Genomic DNA, 21,853 nt, shown 5'->3' with positions numbered 1-21,853 from the left:
TATTTTAGCTGACATATATATTTTGTTATATTTGGTTTTAGTATTGTCTTAATTAATAATAAAAAATAACTCATAAAATTGTTTATTATATTGTAAATTCATTTCTCTTAATGACTTTTACATGCATTGCAGATATTGAAGAAATCGGGTCCTTATCCTTTAATAGTATTACCTCCTGGTGGTGGATATTGGATTGATGGTATTCACCACAGTCATGCATTAGACACTCAAGGAAGACCCATTCTACCAAAGCATGAGTTTCTTCTGAAAATTGAAAGGGATGAAACTGCTCAATTATTCAGAAAATTCTTTTATGGAAAGGTTAGAAGAGAAATATTATTTTTTTTATTGATATATTAAATTCATCATGAATAATTTATTCCCAGAAGTACCAACTATTATGATTTACTTGTACTAGCAAGAGATAGGAAATTTTGTTGTTTGTAACTTATCGACAATAATTCTTTTTCATGTCTCCTTAAAAAATTCTAAAAACCATAAATAGAAAATGACCATGTGGCAGAATCGCAGCAACATTGTCGCAGGACGTTACATAGTTCTTGTAGAAAGATTCTCTTTTGGAAAGCGAAAAATTCTTTATTTTTGTTGTAGAAAAAGCACTTTTCTTTTCTATAGAAATTTACAAGTAATATTTCTTCTAACACTACAGGATCAAAATAACATCTGGATCCTCTCTGACAGCCTCAGCTCCATACAATACTTAACGCATTGGAGGAAGGTGAGAGACAAAACAGGTGCTTCAATCCTACAAAAAATTAAAATCCTCTCACGATTGCGTGAAGTCCACCTCCAATGGATCCCTTCTCACGTTGGGGTTCTGGGCAATGACATCGCCGACACTCTGGCTAAGGAGGGGACGAAAGAAAATCTGATAAGTCCAAATTCCCTCACCTTCATGGAGCTGGCATCAAAAAAGAAAAAAGAAGACCTCGCTTCCTGGCTCGTACCCCCCAAACATCACTGGTACCAGAGCACCAGTCCAGGAGGTGCACTCAACATTCGGTGCAACCGCAAGGACCAGACTGCACTTACCAGGCTTATCAGCGGCCACCTTAAGTCCCTTTCTTTTGAGGGTAGTATTAAAATCTACCCTAACTGCCCCAGGTGCCACAACATGCAGGCTTCCCCCCAACATATACTGGACTGTCTAGGTCTGGACAAAAGGGACATTCTTAATAACACACTTATGGTGGCCGACTTCCTCCGGGTGATGAATTTCATGGACATAGTTTAGCCCTGCTAATTTTGGGGATAAGGAAGAAGAAGAAGAAGACAAGTAATATTTGAATCATGCATTTAGATAATCACTTTTTAATGCGCTCAATTTACGCCAATAGTATCGTAAATCAATGTAGTGTTTCGAATATATTTTCGGCAGATTGATTTTCAGGTGGTTTTTAAATATCCCGATATATTGCAAACAATATGGGAAATTCCAATCGTGCATTTGACTATTTACTTTTTAAGGCAATAATTTTACCTAATATTTGGCAGTTATTGCTATTGATTTCTCCATAGTTTTTAAATCCGATATTATTTATTACAATGACATACTCTTGAAACGAAACACACATTTAAGTAGTCCGATTCGTGTGGTTCCCTCGCCAATCTTTTTTTTTTTTTTTCAGACATCATTTCCATGGATTTCATGGCTTTTAATTTTTTTTTATTGTGATGATTATTTACAAAATGCGAAGAAGGAAGTAATTTGTGCATTCCCCCCAACAGAATGCAAGATTATCACCCATTATATTAGAATAAAAAATTATTACATGTTCAGTTTAAAAAAATATATTATGGTATTTTTTGTAATTACAGCGCTTTTTTTTAAAAAAATTAATAACATATATGTTTGTTATTATTAAAAGTATCTTGCAGAAAGGTATTAGAGCTAGAGGGTTTGTCGCAAATAGCTTGAAAAAATTCTGCCACAGGGGAAAATGAAAACAATTTAATAGAAACAAGAAATTTCATCATTCTCATTTTCACAACAGGCTATTCTGAAACTGATCTTCTGTCCTTATAGAAAAGCAAAAGATTATTTACTCATCTGAAAAGCTGTGAGCAAAAATTTATACAGTTTCAAATGCAGGATGATAAGAAGGCAATAAGTGCTAGTTAACCTAAAACTAGAACATAGATTCTAAATAATTTGATTTTATTATTTTATAATGAAATATAAAACTTTAAAGTTTTATAATTTTAATTTAGTACTTTTATCTAGGTGTTGCTTTTTTATTCAATAGTAAATTCATGCATAATTTATTAATATTATATACCTATATAGCATTAAATAGTATATACACTAATTTGAATTTCGTAAATGTTAACTGTATATATTTCTATATTACTGTGCTTCTGATTGCTGATAGCCAGTTTATAAAGTCGGCACCTCTGTATTACTGACTTCCTCTTAACTTTTAAAATTTTTATTTTTTAGTTGTATTTTTTAAACAATGTGAAACATTTAATTTCAATGTTATTGCGCATGTTTCTACATTTAATAAAATTGACATTTTTCAGGAGCATTTTAATTTCATTGCACTGGATGATGTGTGCGGTCCACTGGTCATGTCGCTTAAGGTAGATAGTACCTCTAGTCAAGAACAACTTAAAGTTCTAATCAGGTATTTTTTTTTATTTCTGTATATCCGAAGCTTCTAAATTTCTTAAAGTTGTAGAACTTTTGCAAAAATTTAAACACTTTAAGTCACCCATATAGTACAATATGATGTGAAGTACAATATAAATGTATTTCATATAATTTAAGGAGAATTCTGCAAGAAAATGGATGATAAAATTTTTAACTGTTAAATAAAAATTAAAAATTTTATTAAAAATAAAAAGTCTTCATGTTCTTTTTAGGTATATGTGGGTATTTATTGATAAGAGTGCAAAAAATTTATAGCTTTATATTTCCCCATTGCTTTTTCAAAATATTTTTAAAAAGTTTGTTTATTGTTAAAATTTTTTGATAGTTTTTTCTTTAACAAGAACACTTTTTTATTCTGATTCTTGTACAGTTAACCCCTACATTAGTCCATAGTTGTTTAATTTTATTTTATTCTGCATTTTAACACTTAAACCTGAAAAGTAGTGCTATGATTTAACAATTTCAATTGAATGTTGTAAGCAACTAAAAAAAAGTTTTACATTTTTGTTATTTTAGAACCAAAGATGGACTTTTATATGATGTATTCCATATTGACCAAGCTACCGCTAATTCACTCAATCCTGTACAAATATCAAAGGTAGGTTAACTTTTAAGGGAATTACAAATCACCTACTATATTCTTTTGTAAAGGTTTTTTTTTTTTTAATCCTATCTCAGTTTTTAAAGATTAAAAAGTTTATTTTTCATGCTTATAATCTTTGATTTAAGTAGCATTTAATAATAATGACTGTGTGAACTGATTTTCATACAATTTTTTTCATGGTTTCTTGTCATTTATTAGAAAGCATACATTTACATGGGTGTCACTTTTCAGTTCTGGGGACTGTGATCAGTCTGGAGAGAAAAATTATGAGACTAAATTTCATCAATGGATCTCTTTTGCATTTGTTCTTTAAATTAAAATGCCATTTTTCCCTTAAAAATGTTTTAATTTTATTCAAGTATTTTCTATTTATTTTTTTAGTTAATTTTATACAAATATTGGATTTTAAGGAAAACATTTTTATTTTTCATAATTATTGCAAAGTGATCTAGTAATGATCTTGCACCTCAATGAAAGAATGGGATTGATTGAACTTCAGTGCTTACTGGCTTAAACATAATTTGTACTATTGTTGTACCTAAATTTGTTTGAGTTTTCATTTTCCTCTAACATTTTGAAATGCTAAACAAAGTTTTTTTTTTTTTTTTTTTTTTTTTTTTTTTTTTTTTTTTTTAATTTTTTAGAATAGAAAGCAACAAAAAAAGTAGACATATGAATAGCTTCACAAAAAATTAGTGGTTTATTATCCAGTGATTAGAGCAAAGATCTACAAGGTTAACTATTTTTTTTATTTGCTGTGAAAAAATATATTAACAAAATGAAAAAATAATAATCAAATCATTGATTTAATATATGGGCCATGACTATGGAAAGATGCATTTTGGAGTCAGTGAGTTATAAATTTCTGAAAATTCTGCTAAACTCTAGATCATATTAATTATCCAAAAAATAACTTCTGTCTTGAAATTCGTTAAAAAATGGCATTAATCGGCCAATTCTTTGTCCGAATATTCAGAAATTCAGCCAAATCAATGCTCGTTACATCCCTAGTGTGTGTGTATATATATANCAAAATTACTTGGAAATGTCTTTTTATATTTTACTGTGTAATTAAAACTATTTTTCTTTTAATTTTTAGGTTATGTGTGAAGATATCATAACAGAAAAATTTACGCCAATACTATTTCCTCGGGTAAGTATTGTTTTTATGTTTTAGTATAATAGCTTTAGCCATTAAAAATAATGTTTATGATATGGTCTCCGTGGCAGAATAATGGTGACATAGCATTTTCGATGAATGTTACAAAACTCCTGTAAAAAAATAAATAAATAAATAAAAAAATCCGATATGTGAAAAAACTTTTATATTCTTTCCAGCCGCAGTCTTGCTGGCTGTAACAGCAGTTGTTCTGCACGAAACTTTTTTGCAAAATTGTTGTAAAAAAATAACTTTTCATGCATAACGAAAGGGAAATAAATGCTCATGATACTCTTTGTCTTTAAACCCCAATATATAGTTATCATTATTGATTTCCGTGTATTTTTTTAAATGTGGATATTATTATTTATACATGAAGCATAAATCGCCCATTTAAGTCCCTTTTTGATACATTTTATTTTACCGATTAAGTCATTAATTGTGTCTTTAGCAATTATTAATTCACATTTCACTGAATTTTCAATTTTTTTTTTTTTTTTTTTTTTTTAAATCTAGATATTTTTCATACCATGTGTATGTATTACAATATGTGTGTGTGTATGTTAAATCAATTAGTTGATTTAAATTTATTGTAATTATCTTGAGTTTTTTTAAAAAAATATCTTGAATACTTTTTGTGTAACGAAAAAAATGTCATGGTGTGTTTTAGGCTGCTGAAATGTTATTGGCGTATGATGAACATGTCCTAGTCAAAACTTTCAAATTTGGTATTATTTATCAAAAATATGGTCAAGTATGCTTTTTTCAGCTCAAATCTATTACATTTTTAACATATCTTTTTATCTGTGACATTGCATAATTTTTTTACACAAAACATTTTCTTCTAGACAACCGAAGAAGAATTGTTTGGCAATCGAAAACATAGTCCAGCAATGGAAGAGTTTCTTGATTTGTTGGGAAATAGAATAAAGTTAAAGGATTTTAAAGGGTAAGGAGTATAAATTGCAATAAATTAAGCAACTTTTAACATCTATGTCATACTTCTATTTTTAGAAAAACAGCTCTTTTAAACATTCACTATCATTTTACAATGCATCAGGCTAAATTGAAAAGTCTCCAATAGTTTTCAACCTTATTATTAACAGCCTATATACTGATAATAATAAAGGTGAATTGACTGATTAAAAAATGTACAAAAATTTACTCGATCAAATTGAATTTGTTGTGGTTTGTTGCAATAAAAGCCTTGTATTGTACTAGTTTGTATAAAAAAGTGTAGTAAATAGGACTAATTGAGCAATGAATATTTCTAATTAGTACGAAAGTATATAGGCTCATCTCAAACTTACTGAAGTAAGTCAGGCTATTTAATCAATCAATGATATGTTTTTTTTTTTTAGTGTCTTAACTCATTGTAATAAGCCTAAAGGATGTGAGACTGATCAGAAAATAATGGAGATTTTTAACTAGCCTGTCTAAGTTGGTTGCGATTAATGGTTTACTGATAGTCGGATTTTCGAATTAACCTTATGCCATATATAAGTGATCACCAAAGCTGTGTAACAATACTGAGTGTATACAAAATATAAGACTAGCTAGATAAAAATCTCATTCATTTGATAAATTTTTCGTATTACTTACTCTTGCAAAAAAATAATTTGCATTCTGAATACTTTTAAATTTTGATTTCCATTCCAGATTTCGTGGTGGCCTGGATGCCGTGTATGGTCAGACTGGTGAAGAATCTGTTTACACACAATTCAAAGATTCTGAAATCATGTTTCATGTTTCCACCTTGTTACCTTACACAGAAGGAGATTCACAACAGGTATGCCAGTATTTTTTATATAGGTTAGCATATTAAGTCTCGTTTAAAGTTAAATTATCCTATGTTTTTCAGTACTTTAGTACTAAGCCAAAGTATGTATGCATAAATTTTTTTAATTAATATTCTAGCTCCAAAGAAAGCGTCATATAGGCAATGATATTGTTGCAATAGTTTTCCAAGATACAAATACACCATTTCTACCCTCCATGATTGCGTCTCATTTCTTACACTCATACATAGTTGTACAAGCTGTTGATCCCTTAACTCCAAATGTTGTGTAAGTATTTTAAGCATCTGAATTTAGTTTAAATTGTTATTCTAAAATCTTAGATGCTGTTGAAGGGTTGCCACTTCACAGGGAAAACCTGTAAAATGCAAGGAATTTAAAAATCAGCTAAAATAACAGGGGAAATGCGGGGAATTTTGAAATTTTCCTTACAAACTGGGAATTTAATTTTTTATTTTTAGTCTTTTGAAAAGTGCAGACCCCTCAAAGCCCAATCTATGGGCTATTTTCAGATGATAGTTCAGCTATATTATATTATTCCATTTATTATAGTATTATTTGTTTTATGTTGCTGTTTCTTATTTCTCCAAGTCAGGGTTCCCACGGGTCAGGGAGAACAGGGAAAGCCTTTTAACTCCAAAAATCAGGAAAAGTTGCAATTTTCTTACAAAAACCTGGAAAATTCCTTCATTATTCCTGGGGAAAAAAACAGTCTTAAAATTGTCAATAGCAATGCTCTACTAAGTTATTGAGATTCGAGTTAAATAAATTACAATTATTTATTGTAAAAATTTTACATTTTAGGCATACTGAATTGCTTCCTCCCTCATATAATGATATATATTTTACACAAAAAATCTAATACTTTGCATAACAAATAAAAAAAATCCAAATTTTCTAATGAAAAATTTCGTAGTATAGATAAAATATGGTATGGATTTTCATTGGAATACCTGGAAAAGTCAAGGAATTTTTTTTCTGAAATTGAGTGGGAACCCTGCAAGTTTTTCCAGCTGCTAAAACTAACATCTTTATCCTAATATAGTTCACAAGTGCTGTGAATATGTGTTTCCTCTTAATATATTTGTATAATATGTGCAGGGAATTATTAATATTAGTTTTTATTTATTTACTTTTTTTGAAGACATTAGTGGCAACCCTGTCTTGTATCTGTACTGTTATTGCAAGTTTATTGAATCATTGTTGTACATTTGTAACTTTTTTTAAAAAATTTATTTCATAGTGTTTTAAATTTATTATTATTATTTTTTTAATTTTGTTATTATTATAAGATTTGTAATATTTTTTGAAAAGCTTAAATATTGCTAAAGTGATGAGCTATATTTCTCATCTGTTGATAGCAAGAAAGGATTGTTTTTCATTTAAATTAGTTAGGAGCATTAAGGATCTCCCCTTACTCTACCTTCTGCTCTTTTCAAGTTCTGCTTTTCAGCTACGTAGGAGACATAAATAATATAAGTGCACGCTGTGCGCAGATACGTCTGTGAAAATTCTTACATTTTGCGTGCACTTTTTTTTAATTTACAAGTGTGGCTGTTTCTTGAAAAAACCAAAATTCCAATATTTTTGATAAAAATTCTAAATTGAGCTTTCTCCTTAAAAAGTATCTACGATAATGCTAACTCCTTGGTGCATTCGGTGAGTAAAAGCGTATTAAAGCAATTTATAAAATAAACATCGGGATTTGCGTTAAAGTAGTCTGCAGATCACTCAACACAATGCACATTAAAATGATTTATCACCAACACAATATACAATTAATATTCATGCAATATATGACTCCTTACTTCACATGTTTTTTAAATCTTATTTTTTTCTATTCGTATTGAACTGATTTCAAAATTGTGATTCATTTCCACAGAGTATAAGGAATCAAATGTGGGAATTCGTATCCCTTTAATTTAAAAATTACACATCGCTATTAAAGTTAAAATGATTTAAAAAATCAATCATGAATTGTATTCACCGTCTTTAAAATCCTATATTGCGATTTATACTCACTCCATTTTAACATCCACCATTGATTTTCTTATGAATGTGTTTTAAAAATTATATATTATGATTCAAATTCACATGGTTTTCAAAACACACATCCCGATTCATATTTACATGATTTAAAAAGCAAACATCCCAAATCATATATACAGGATTTAAAAAACAAACATACTGATTCATATTCATGCAATTTTAAAACCAGACGTCTCGATTCGTATTAGCGCAATTTTTTTAAGAGTTTACAAAACTAATTTTTTGTATAAAGAGCAAAGACAGAACAAATTTTATATCCTACTTATAATTCATATTTTCTTGTAACAGTTAAATTCTATGTTCACAGAGATAATTGAATAATAATAAATTTCAACTTTTTTATTGTTATTATTCAAGAATGTTCCAAATCTGTGTAAGGGTGAAAGAAATATTGTACTGTGATTTTACAGGTACTTTTAAATTGTGTATGCAGATAGTTTATTTATTTTATTCTATCTTATTTTGAATATGTGGTCATACGGCGTAACATATGACCTAATAAATGGGTAACACAAAATTCTCGGCCATTTTTGTGTTTGAGCATGTTATCACATTGCATGTGATATGCATGTTGAATCATGCCTCTCTTAATGCAATCCAAATTTAAATATGTACAACACATACCATTTGTATGATATTCCATACTCATGTTGAGGATGTTGTAAAAAGAGTTCTCATAGGTTCAGGGAAACCTAGAATTGTCTTGAAAAAAGTATTTTTTAGTCGAAACCTTGAAAAAATTATGCAGTAAACCTTGAAAATAAGTCTTTTGAATTATAGGATAGTAGCTAATGAGTTTCAAAATAAATAGTCTTTAATGTAAGTTATAGTATATTCAATTATATTTTTAAGAAAAAAATATTATCCATCTTTTAAAATCTCATAATTCTTGATATTACCTCTAAGTTTCCACAAATTGAGGCATTGAAAATCCTGCTCGTATATTTTGAATTTGCTCCTTAATTAATGCATAAATGTTCATGAAATTTTTATCATGAACAATTTATAATTTTAATTTTATTTTTTATATACAATTTACATATTTTGCATTAATTTTAATAACAAAATACTTACTGTTGTAGATACAAAGTTTCAGTCACTGCTCGAGATGGTGTCCCATCTTTTGGCCCAGCTTTGCCTAATCCTTGTGTCTTTAGAAAGGACAATGAATTCAGAGAATTCCTTCTTACAAAGCTTATCAATGCTGAAATAGCATGCTATAAAGCAGAAAAGTTTTCAAAATTAGAAGTACGTTTTTAAGTGTTCTATTTTTTTTTCAAACTATTTTATGCTAATGGATCAAAATCATTTAATAATAAGCTCATAACTATATTTAGAATGTTCAAAAAACAAAGGGCTTCTCAGTGCAACAATATTAAACAAAGTTAAATATCAATCCATAAGAGCACAAATGATGCTGTTAACAGACAGGTAATCGCTTGGTACTAACTATAGCATCCTCATTGCCAAGTCACAGAATAGAGAAATTTTTTATATTCTCTTCTTCCTGTATTGCTGCACTGAAAATGATATTTGTTATGATCATTGTGTTATGAAAATAATATCAAGATATAATAAGTGCCTGTTAACTGTATAGTTTGTGTATTTGCAAATTTTATGCGTTTAGAATTGTCTTTCAAATTCTGCTGTTGTAAATTAATTTTCTCACAAGCGGTTTATACTTTTATGACCTTAACTTCTTTTAGTAAAAGAAAGTCTTTAGTCTTGGTAATAAAAATCTATGTTGTGGATTTTTAAATGATAGAAAATATTATTTTTAATAAATTGCACAACACTTTTCCGAATTTAGCAATAATTTTACTCAGTTCTTTTTCCCAAAATAATATTTAATATAATTGTTTTATAAAAATAAAAAGTCAGTTTAAATAAAATTTATTATTCAATATTTTAAAAAAAAAATTCTAATTTAATGTTATTTTTTTGGCCAAAGTAATTTAACTAAACTTGTTTACTTTTTATTTATTTGCACATTATATTTAATTTAGAGTTATGTCTCTGTTAGTGTGCATATTAAACTTATAATCAGTGTTTTACATATTATCAAGGTTTATTGGTTTAAGCCAACTGATTTCACAATTGAACTTTGATTTAAACATTTGCAAAGTGTGAGATTATTATTTAAGTTTGATTTTTATAGATTAAATTTATTTTAAATATGCTGCTATGCTAATAAGTTCCAATTAGCAAGATTAGTAATACTTGGTTCACTTTTATAATTACATTTTAAAAATCTTGTTATTCTTTAGAGTTTTTCAGAATGTAAATAAAAATTGCAAAGTAAAAATTCAATGCCATTATTTGCATATACCTAATAAACGAGTCATTAAATAAATATGATGGTTATAAAAATCCTACTAATTTCTAGATTAAGAACATAATCTTCAACACTTTATTTTAATATTGCCAATAAATTTCTGAATCTTAAAATACATAAAATATTAAAAGGAAATTATCCTCATAGAGCATAAAAAAAAAAACTGTTTAGGAATTAATTTCAGATTGCTTTTTATTAAATTATGAATTATTATTTTTTTTTTTTAAATAATATATGAATAAGTTATACATTTTAAAATATTTTTTTACCTGCTGTCAATCTAACGAATTCCATTTTTTTAGATCTGTGAAATTGATGTTGATTTATTAATTTTAGTCTGTTTGTCAGCAGTAGTGTAGTTTCAAATATATTGTTTTGATATATTAGTAAAATTTAACTAATTCTATGTGATAAATAAATGGATAATGTGTAATTCCTTGCAATTGCAGTTAAATTAACAGCAATTAATTGTTATATTTTTTCCTCCCTGTAATACTAATAATTTTTATTTTAAATATTCAATAATGTTTTGTACAGGGAATATATATTTATTTACTATTCATCATTGTGTGGAATTATTTAATAATATTAGTTTTTCTTCTCAATATAGAAGCGCACTCGAATCTCTCTTCTCCAATCTCTTTACGATGAAATAAGGATTAAGACACAAGAGTTTTGTGGTGTTGTTGGTGACAGTGGGAAGACAGAAATTAATGGCAATAGCAATCGCTTTTTGGACTCTGTGAGAAAAGCTATCACTAGTCGTGTGCGGAGTCATTCCGTTGAAACAAACTTAGCTAATTCTGTGATGAATAAGCGATCATCTGCCAGCACATCTAACAGCAGTTTGTCTTCCATTGTGGCTGGGGAAGTAGCACAAAATGTAAGATCTGTTAAACATTTTTATTTTTTTACATTATTTTCATTCCTTTAATATATCTTTATTCATTCCTGACATTATTTTTGAAAGAATGTTAAAAGTAAATTTTGAAAGTTAAAATCCTTAAACAGAAATCAATAACAGACATCAGTGATGAGCGCAAAAGCAATGAACTTCTTGTGTATCCAAGAATTTAGTTTCTTATTCTTATGCGTAATTAAACATTAAAATGCAGAAATGAATCTTTTTAAGGAATTCTATAAAAGCTTGAATTTAAAAATTTGTGCATTTTTCATGGATTCATTCACATGTTTTCATTTATTTGCATTGTTCTAGAATTCATATGTTTTAAGAAAATAAAGTTGAGAAACCATTATTTAAAAATTTGCCACTTCCTATTAATCGGGTATAGTTTTTGGAAAAAATATTGTCATAGCAAACTTATTTACTTTTTATGTAACATTATATACTTTTTTGATAAGAATTCTTATATCAAATTTAATATTTTTATTTTAATGTTTTATTTGTGACATTAAAAAATCTCACTTTTTATCAAACATTTTTTTATTTTTTTTATTCTTATTTTGATATATTTTTTCTTATATAGGTTCCTAAAGTACCAAAAGAAACTTTAATGAAAATTTCATCTCCAACATCAGTTAGAACGTAAGAAACAAGTTTATTTTTCATTTAAAATTTTCAAAAGATTATTAAACAATTTTCTTGAAATCAAAAAGTTTTTCATTGATATCTATTGTTAATAAAAGCTATGTTTTTTTTTTCCCCAGAAGAGAATTTCGCAACCGAAGTTTAGATTCTCTGAATTCTGGGGGTACTCCCTTATGGATAAGGACAAACAGTAGCCCAGGAACACCGATTTCGAGTCCTGACACCCCACCTCCCCCTCACTTCAAAACAAGACCATCTGAATCGGATTCTTCGAGTGTCAATAGCTTAGAATTTGAACATCTTCAAAATGGCACTGGAGATGGACCATTAGAAGCATCATTTAATTCTAACAGTGATACAAATTCCACATCATGTCCTCAGTGCACAGAGAATGATGGTAAGCATTTTTTTAATGCATCATGTTATATTTCTTGATTCAAATTTAAATGCAAATAGGCTGATGAGAAAGAAGACAATGTCTCTTATGAATGAGCATTTATTTAAATTATATTGAAGTAAAATTCACTTCAATAAATAATTTTAAATGTTCAATTCAAATGTCCCAACATTTCAATATTCCGTGAGCATTAACTGAAAAATGCATGAAGTATTGCAAAATGAAATTCTTCTTTACTTTTTTTTTCCAAAAAGGTTTAAAAATTTGTAACATTTTTCCACACTATACAAAATGTTTAAAATGAGATTAGATTCAAAGAGAGAAAGTATTCTAATATGTGCATGTATTGAAATGTTTTGTTGAATAAAAATCTATGAATAAAACAGATGTGGCACGTTTCTTTTTGACATAGGGATTTTACTATTCACTTCAGACCGAATTATGCCGTAATGAGCATTATGACATAAATAGTTTTTTAGTAGGATCTATTGCTTTCCAAATTAGATTCTGATTTGTACAATTTTCTCGTAACCATAGTTTTAGCTTCTTATTTTTACCTTTTAATCACATCAAAAGTAAATAGTGAAATAATAGTATACTAAAACCACTATGTTCGTAAGTCTAATATAAAAATTCATTTTTCAGCCATGACAAGACACCTGGAAGTTTTAAAACAAGAGATCAATAAACTAAAAAGTGATAAATTAGACTTGTTAAAGCACAATTTGGTAATATCTTATTCTTAGTCTCCTATTTTTCAACCGAATGTTTTCCAATTCAATTTTTTTCAAGTGATTTATCAAGAGAAACTATTTAAAAAATTTTGTGATATATTTCAGGCTTGTCAAAGGGAAATAAAAAAGCTCAAAGAAAAGGAAGTGAAACTGACCACAGATTTATCTCTTGCAAAGCGAGAAATGACTTATCTTCACGTTCAGCTGGCAGAGATGAGTACTGGTGATCGGTACACAACCATTTAGAAATATAACCAGTCCCTTTTCAAAGTATTTTGTGATATATTTTAAAAGAAACCTTGTTTAGAAGAGAATTTTTGCAGTGTTGTTTCCGGTGTTGTAAACTTATGCTTTAACATTGTTAGCTTTGTTTTTCATCGTGTAGAGCTTTGAATATTCTACTCTTGTCTAAAAAAAATTTGTTGGTGCATTTTATAGTGAAAGAAAATATATTTAAAAGATTTTTTGTTTTGTTAAAATATACTTGTTGAATTTTCCACGATTTCTTTTACTATACAACCTAAATAGTTAAATGTTATCCAGCTGTTTGAATTAAAAAGTTGTTAACTAAATAGTTGTTAAGTAAATGGTAATTATCTTTAGTTATTGTTATGCTTAACATCTTATTTTTCACTGCTAATGCTATGACAGTAGGAGAGGTCCAAAATTTTGTCAGTTTTGGGAAAAACAAAGCTCTGTTAAATACACCAAATGGCTCTAAAATATGCTCAGCTTTCTAATATAATTGTGCCCTATCGTTAAATTTTCTTCCTATATGTTTAGCATTAACAGCAGAAAAGACTATATCTTCTCTTGCAAGCATATATTTTTAGTTCATTTAGTAAATTTCAATGTAAATGATAAAATGTTTGTACAATTTTACTGTGTAGATGTCAAGTGTCAACGTTAGAAATAAAATTGTATGTTACCATCTCTAATAATAAGATTCTTTTTAAAAAATGTCCACTTTTAATATCTAACACAAAAAAATGCACACTTTTTATGTTAATTTTTCTCATTTAACTAATTTAAAAAAGTAGAAGTTTTTTTTAAAAATATATATATATTAATGTGATTGAAAAAAAACTATAAATATTTTTGAAATAAAATTATAATGCTTAAAAAATATTGAATATTAAGCATTTTGAATATCATTCTTCAATTTATTTACTAGGAAACCTTTAATAAACCTTTTTTCAAGGGGAAAGTGGTGATAAAAATACTTATTTATTATTTCCTTTAATTTTGATAGAATGCATTTTTTTATAGACTTTTATATTTAAACTAGCATTTTTAACCCTCCAAGTGTTGAGCTATATTGTATTAAAATCTCCCTGCGACACACTACTTTTTCATTAAATGAATAATCCGTAAGAAAACATGTTTTTGTTTTTAAGGCATGTGGGTTAGTTTTAAAATTGCTGGGTCTAATGCTTAGAGGGTTGAATTGCCATGTGTTGCTACCTGACCCTAATGACCTTGGCCTGACAATTTCAGTAAAGATTTCTACTACTCAAATTATGCTTGTAACTTATGTTTTAGTGAATGGGATAAATATTTTAAAACTAATTTATTATCACACTTGTACTTTGGTCAATTAATACCATTTTTTAAAAACCTTCAAAGGAATTTTGAAATATTTTTGTAGATGTAAAAATGTATTATTTTCTCGCGAGTTAAAGGAATATTCATACTTAGTACAATTTTGTTTAGTAAAGTTTTTATTTAATAAAAAATTAATCTTATAGTTTCACAATAAGAAATCTTTAAGCAGTGTTGAATATGCTTATATTATCAGTGTTAATAAATTGAAACTTCTAAGTTTTCAGTTATGTGCAATAGTTGTGTTTAAATAATTTATTTGTGTTCAAGTATTTTATCACTTTGTAAATATTATTTGATTTTAGTTGTTTTGTCTTATTTTGTGTTAAGCTGTTGCCTTAAATCGTTATTTAGGCAGCTCCTTGATTTTTTTGTCTTTTGAATGGCTTATCTTAATTATTTGAAAAACTAAATTCAATTATATCTAATTATTGCATGGAAGTGGAAAAAAAACTTATAATTTATTTGTTCAATATTTACCATTCAACTTTTTTTTTCTCATGCGAACTGATTTTATTATTTTTAAGTAGCTGCTAATTCTATTTGCTCCTGATTTTTCAATAAATCAAAGTTGAAAGTTTCGCTATTTCAAAAACTGCTAAGTTACTTTTTGTGCTATTACAATTATGCTTCACTTTGTCAACATTAATTTTAAAGATTTCATTTGTTTGGAATTTTCAGACTGTTTCCTATATACATAGAAATTAAAGCAAAACTCTTTACCGAAAGCAATATAAAAGGATAGCTTAATTGGATAAGTATCCGTAGAAATTTTTTTGAATAATTGAGATACGGTCAGTAAACTCATATTTTTCCTCTTTTGTGTTACTGATTTGCAATCTATAGACAACTTAATATAAATGTCAAGAATCCTTAATCATTTCATTCATTTGAATTTATAATTTACATTTTAAGCTTAAGCACACTTTTTTCAGATACAATAATATTTGAGAGAAATAAAATTTTAAGTGCTCCTTATAGCATTTTTTTTATAAAAACATTTTATGACAAAAATAAAAATACTTTTGCTATCTTTTATAATGTAGTTCATAGTTTAAGATTTAGTTTTTCTGTTGATTGAAATTTAGGAAATATTAAATACAATGATTTAGCAAAACAGATTTCGTGTTAAAAGTGTTATTCACTTACTTTACAATGACTATAAAAAAAAATCTTCCCCTTTTTGATTTCCCATAGAATAAATGCATTTCTAATATTAAAATTCTTTAAAGAAGAGTCTTATATACCCTGAATCTATTTAATGCATTTTTAAATTTCCCATAATTAAAACTTCTTTTCTGAAAACAATTTTTTGTCCGCAAACTATAAGATTTATTGTATGTGCTCATTATTATAATTTTTTGAATCTTGTTCTTAATCAATTACTATTTTTTTTATTTTAAAATTATTTAACTCTTTATTAATTTTCTGCTATCAGCAATGAGTACAAAAGTTATTGATTAGATGATTGGTTTTTTTTTTTATGAAACGTATTTTCCTTAAGCAATATTAATATAATTTTTGTGTATATACAATATTTATAGTATATATTTTTCATACAACCTGTTTATATGGCCATTGTGTTCATTTGTTTTATAAATTTGCATGATACAAGTTAAAACTCAGGAAGTAGTTAGTTTTATAAAACAGTGCATGAAATGCTGTTTTATAAATGTTTGTAACAAAGCTATTGTTTTTATATTTTATGTTGTAAAAATTATATAATGCTTCTCAAAAAAGAGGGCTAATTTTTTTTTTTATTATTATATTATGTTCTGTACTTTTTATTATGATGATATAATTGAAGAATAGTTTTAAAAAATTTTTAGTTAATTATGCAGCAGAATTTAATTTCTGAAAAATATTAATAAGCTTTATTAAAACAAAATAACTCTAAAGGGGCTTTTTATTTCTTACTTCTTAGTGATAGTTTTTATGCAGATTTTTTTCATTTGACACTGGAAATTTCCTCTCTTGGATTTATTGCTCCAAGTAAATGACTTGAAATAAATATTCAAATAAACAAAATTGTATGTCTGTTATTTGCCCTGAATGTTTTTAAAAATAATTTACCTTAAGTATTTTTAACTAAGTTTAATTCATTTGTTTTTCATAAATTTTTGTCTGTTAAATGTAATTGTTACTTTTGCATTCATTTAGATTTATCACATTTTTAGTTTAGGATAATTTTTAAAATATGTTTAATTAAAAAAATCTATAAATATGTGTAAGATTTTGTATTGAACTTGCTGTATTTTTTATGAATTGAAACAATGCATATTTTTCAAGTCTAGTAAATTCTGCTAGAAAATACCGTTTTATATGAGATAAGCATCATTAAAAATCGATAAAGATCACATAAAGTATTATTTAAAAGCATTAGAATCAGAATAAGCAAAGTGTTGAATGTTTTTAGAAAAAAATTTAAGACAAATCTCTTTCTAATATTTAATTATAATTATATATAAATTGTTCTAATGTTTTTATTACTATTTTCAATACAAAGATGGAGTTTTTTTTTTATAATGTATAATTTTTATTATTTTGAAAGTATTGACTTCATGTATAGTTATTAAATAAGTTGTGCAATATGAAAAGAATCTTTTTTTTTTATTCCTTTATGCATTTATAATTTCATGCTTAATACTAAATGTATATTGTCTTTTATAGTATTTTCTTGAAGTTTATCAGCTTTCTTGTTCACTTTAAATGCAAAATCGAGCTAGTATGCTTAAAAAGTTGTTGGATGTTATGTATTTTTCAATGTTAACTTAGTATATTTGTTACAAATTCTGTTAGAATATATTAAAAATTGTCCTTCCAAATACTTCACATTTAACCTTGCTTTTTAGATTTAAAACAAATCCGAAAGATATTTTTATTACCTAAACAGTATGCTATACTTTTAAATCTTTAATCTCTATATGGTATGAGCCACTACAAATTTAACAATCACTTTTTAAATAAAATATACTCTTGTTAATACCAATACAGCTATGCAAACAAATTTTTATATTTATTGTATTGCTTATGTTTAACAAAATATTTATTGGACTAGCAGAGCAGTGTGTTTCTGGTGTAGTTGTACGTTGACCTTTATTACAAGTAAAATTGTTGCAATTTTATAATAATATTCTATAGCTTTTTAAATTTGAAAGGAGTATTCTGTGTTAGAAGAGAAATTTGAGGATGGAAGTAAGTTTTAGAAATTTTTGCAAAATGTGTGTATAGAAGTAAATATATAGTTATTATACAACAGAGAAAAAATCTTCATACGAACAAATGATTTTAAAATTAACTCATCATATACAATGTTTATAAAATGTCGGGCATTTGGAGTCTTGTTATAGAAAACTACTTGATCAAATCGCAGCAAATATTGCAGGCATTTTTTTCCGATTATGCAAAATTAGATCCTAAAAATAATCTATAAATTCAGACCCACTTTTTGGAGAAACTAGAGTCTTGTTTGGTTCAATGTTAGTCTATTTAAGCATGAAAAATATCAGAAACAATAATTTAATTTTTTTTAATGAATATAATGATTTAAAAGAAAATTTACATAAAGTACTGTATATTGCATGCCAGAAAACCTGTAAAACAAAACATTGAAGAGTTTTGTGGATTAATAAAATCAAGTCCAATTAATGGAATGCAAAAAATGTTCCAGATGAAATGAAACAGTTATTGCAGTCGGTGTTTTATTACAAAAATTACTTTAAAAAATTTTTTTGTGAAGTATTAACTGTCAAGATAAAGTAAATATAGTCTTATTAGGTTTTTTTTTTATGTTTAACTATTTTTTACTAACCTTGAAATTAAATTTAATGAGCATCTATTCTCTAAGCACCTCAATACATATGGGTCCTACTGCATTTAAATTTTTAAAAGGTTTGGTTTTCAAGAATTAAAAAAAAATTAAAATAATAAATGTAGAAATATCTTAAAATAATAGTAAACTGTTTTTTTTTCTTTAATATTATGACTGTTTATTTCTTATTAGTTATATTCAATTCCTAACAATGTTATGATTTTGATGAAACTTCCACAGTATCTTAAGTTTCAACTTGTGTAATCATATTTGAAGAGCTTAGTCCTAACCCTTAGTACTCTGATGTCGTCTCTGAGGATCCATCAGCAGTCACTTTAATATTTACTAACACCTTACACCAGCAGTCACCTTAATATTTACTAACACTATACACCTTAATATTTACTAACCACAATATTTTAAGAATTTTAAAAATTATGCTAGAATACTGTATTATGTATTTTAAACATTTTAGTGCTTACATTTGTTCAAACAGCATTTTAAAGTGCAAAGGGATAAGTGGCATTTTAGTGAAAGTTTGAACTTCAACATTAGAAAAATGTACAAAAAATAAGAAACTAATTTTAAAAAATCCCTTTCTCCATGACCTTATTTAGAAACATGACTGAAAAAAATTGACGTTTTTAATTATCACTGTTCATGACTTGTTTTTGAACCTAAACTTCTATGTGCTATTCAAAGCTTTGCATTTGATCCAGTAGTTTTCTTGTAACCATCCTGATACGTCTTATAACCATCCTGTTTCTTGTTACAATCCTGTTTATACCATATTATGTTCGTCTTTCTTGTTAATACAATTGATTATTTTTTTCTTATGTTAGTTTTTTTAATTGATAGATAAATTTATAACGCTTAATGTCTTTTGCAAACATCTACCTGAAGAACTCTCTCCATTCAGTCCATAGTTAATAAAAAAGAATGTTTAACTATAAGGCAATGCCTTAAAAAGAAATATTAACTAAGCTTCTCGTATCCATCTAGGTTCCTTAGGCAGTGAACAGGTACCTATTTCCAGTTGGTGGTTTTGAGACCTAGTTTCCATTCAAGTGTTCTAAACCACTCATTTGAAACAGTCTCAGGGGATCTTAACCACCTGATCGACTTATGGGGTTCATGTTGATTTTAGAACATAGGAGACTTGTAAAGTGGTTAAAAACACATGCAGGTCTCAAAATTTCAAACTTGAAAGAAATGCCAATTTACAGTCTTAAAACCAAACTTCCGAGTCCAATTAAAGTGGCGTCCATAGTATACTAACTCTGCCTTAGGTTATCCACTTCAATATTATTCTCAAAGTGAAATTTTAATCAAAGTAGTGTCTCAGATGCTTTTGCTCAACATGAAGTTATGATAATGAGATTTTTTTTTTCTTTTTTCAAATCTTTGCATGTTTGTACATTAGATAAATTTTTATAAATGTTAAATATTTGTTGTTGCCCTTAGCATGGTCTTTAAACTAAAGATATATTTTCTTAGATACCAAAAATAAAAGTTTATTTTATGCCTGATGAATATAGACAAAGCATGCAAGTGGGAAAAATTTATAGCTTGTACCTTTATTGTGTATAGAACTGTCTTTCGCACATGTTTATTTTCCCTGTGCTGTGGTGATTCATTAGTATTAAAGAGTGTATATAAAATAGAGCTTCATATGTACAGTATTTTGTGAGTGTGTATTGAAGGTTGTATTTTGTAAAAAACAATGTGTAGTTGATTTTGTATCTTTTCATTGCTGATAATAAACATTTATCACCATTATTAATTTTGTTCATTTGTACAAAATCCAAAATCATTTCTGCTCCCATATTTTCTCTTTATTTATTTTTATGCAAAACGATGCTAGTTAACGTATGTCCTAAATATTTCTTTCTTAATAGTGTTTAAACTTTTCTCTGAGTTTCTTCTGTTACCATATTATTATGTACAATTCTTCTCATCAAAATAATGTACCGAAAATTTTCTTTAAAATCGTAACAAGTACTTTATTGTAAATGTAACTTGAATGACTAAATTCATAAAGATAAAGCATCATCAAATTTTTTAAAATCTCTTGAAAAAAAATTTAGTTTTTTTTTTACAACAAGAGGTTAATTGTGATTTTGTTTCTTCTTTTTAACGATTGTTATCTGTTCACAACACATGAGCATTTTTTATCTGTTTAAAGGCATAAAAGTACTGAAATTTTTTGATGTAAAATATTTGGCTTGTGAAACAGGTGATGAATATGGATTTTTTTCTTCCAATTTTTTATTGAAAATTTCATGACTTTGCAATAATAGCAAGTACATTTTTCCAGCATTTGCTCTTTTTTTTAATATCCTTGTGAGGACTTTTTTAAATCATCAAAAGTGTTAAAAATGTCTTCTGACTTCCCATCCTTTTTTTTTTTATTTCTTAGTTCCCCTATCGTGAATATGGTGTGTCATCATCTTCTGGATGATGCTACTAATTGCGGATAGTTAAAAGATTCGAGGCAACAAGACCGTGATTTGAGATATCTACCCAAAAGGGTTCGTGGAGCGACAGAAACTTGAATGTCTGTCTTACAACCCGTATAATGCAACAGGAATCGTGTCCCAGATAACAGTAGCCTAGAGACCTAATGTAGGTGGCCTGCATGCCTTTGATTGTGAACCACAAAAAGAACCGTCTAGCATGGTGCTGAGAACACATGTTTTGAACAGAGGATGATTGGCACGGGTTTTTCTTCTATGATGAATCGCGATTCTGTCTGGACAGTGACTCTAGACGTATTCTTATCTGGAGAGAACCCAATACTATAACATTGTCGAAAAAGACCACTATGGTCGAGGATAGTCCGGACGGGCATACCGACCTTCATGTTTTCGATTGATGTACTCTGACTTGTCAGCAGTACAGGGCCGAGATACTTTCACCTTATGTGATATTTTTTTGGGTTCATGTGGAACAAATACCCTTTTTATGGACGATAACAGCCGTCAACACCGAGGTTAGTTGGGGGACGTGTACCTGTAGTAGAATATTCAACGATTGGGTTGGCCTGCGAAATCCTCTGATCTTAATACCATCGAACGCGTATAGGACACTCGATTGCAACTCGAAGACCAGTTCCAACGACACGACTCAAGTGTGCCCCGGTG

The 21,853-nt window shown here is 27.6% G+C and overlaps 1 protein-coding gene and 1 long non-coding RNA gene across 5 annotated transcripts in view; one reads left to right on the top strand and one right to left on the bottom strand.

Annotated features, from left to right (window-relative positions):
• Positions 1-15,840, top strand: part of LOC107449171 (Rap GTPase activating protein 1) — a 67,828-nt gene extending 51,988 nt beyond the window's left edge. For all 4 annotated transcript variants that reach the window (XM_043039489.2, XM_043039492.2, XM_043039491.2 and 1 more), the window contains 14 exons: positions 133-321; positions 2,545-2,648; positions 3,191-3,272; positions 4,378-4,431; positions 5,108-5,191; positions 5,286-5,386; positions 6,097-6,226; positions 6,355-6,503; positions 9,365-9,530; positions 11,228-11,500; positions 12,105-12,163; positions 12,286-12,563; positions 13,209-13,291; positions 13,403-15,840. In XM_043039489.2, coding sequence (XP_042895423.1) covers positions 133-321; positions 2,545-2,648; positions 3,191-3,272; positions 4,378-4,431; positions 5,108-5,191; positions 5,286-5,386; positions 6,097-6,226; positions 6,355-6,503; positions 9,365-9,530; positions 11,228-11,500; positions 12,105-12,163; positions 12,286-12,563; positions 13,209-13,291; positions 13,403-13,543 — 1,893 coding nt within the window. In that variant the 3' untranslated portion in view covers positions 13,544-15,840. The remainder of the gene's footprint in view (positions 1-132; positions 322-2,544; positions 2,649-3,190; positions 3,273-4,377; positions 4,432-5,107; positions 5,192-5,285; positions 5,387-6,096; positions 6,227-6,354; positions 6,504-9,364; positions 9,531-11,227; positions 11,501-12,104; positions 12,164-12,285; positions 12,564-13,208; positions 13,292-13,402) is intronic.
• A 3,021-nt stretch (positions 15,841-18,861) lies between these two features.
• On the bottom strand, positions 18,862-19,212 carry LOC122268857 (uncharacterized). Its single transcript, XR_006224725.2, has 2 exons — positions 19,098-19,212; positions 18,862-19,062 (listed from the first exon to the last, which is right to left on the bottom strand). It is a non-coding gene; the product is annotated as an uncharacterized lncRNA (long non-coding RNA).
• Positions 19,213-21,853: the final 2,641 nt, after the last annotated feature.

Source organism: Parasteatoda tepidariorum, chromosome 1 (assembly GCF_043381705.1).
Source record: "Parasteatoda tepidariorum isolate YZ-2023 chromosome 1, CAS_Ptep_4.0, whole genome shotgun sequence".
NCBI classification, from domain to species: domain Eukaryota; kingdom Metazoa; phylum Arthropoda; class Arachnida; order Araneae; family Theridiidae; genus Parasteatoda; species Parasteatoda tepidariorum.
This window is presented reverse-complemented; position numbering and strand designations above follow the sequence as displayed.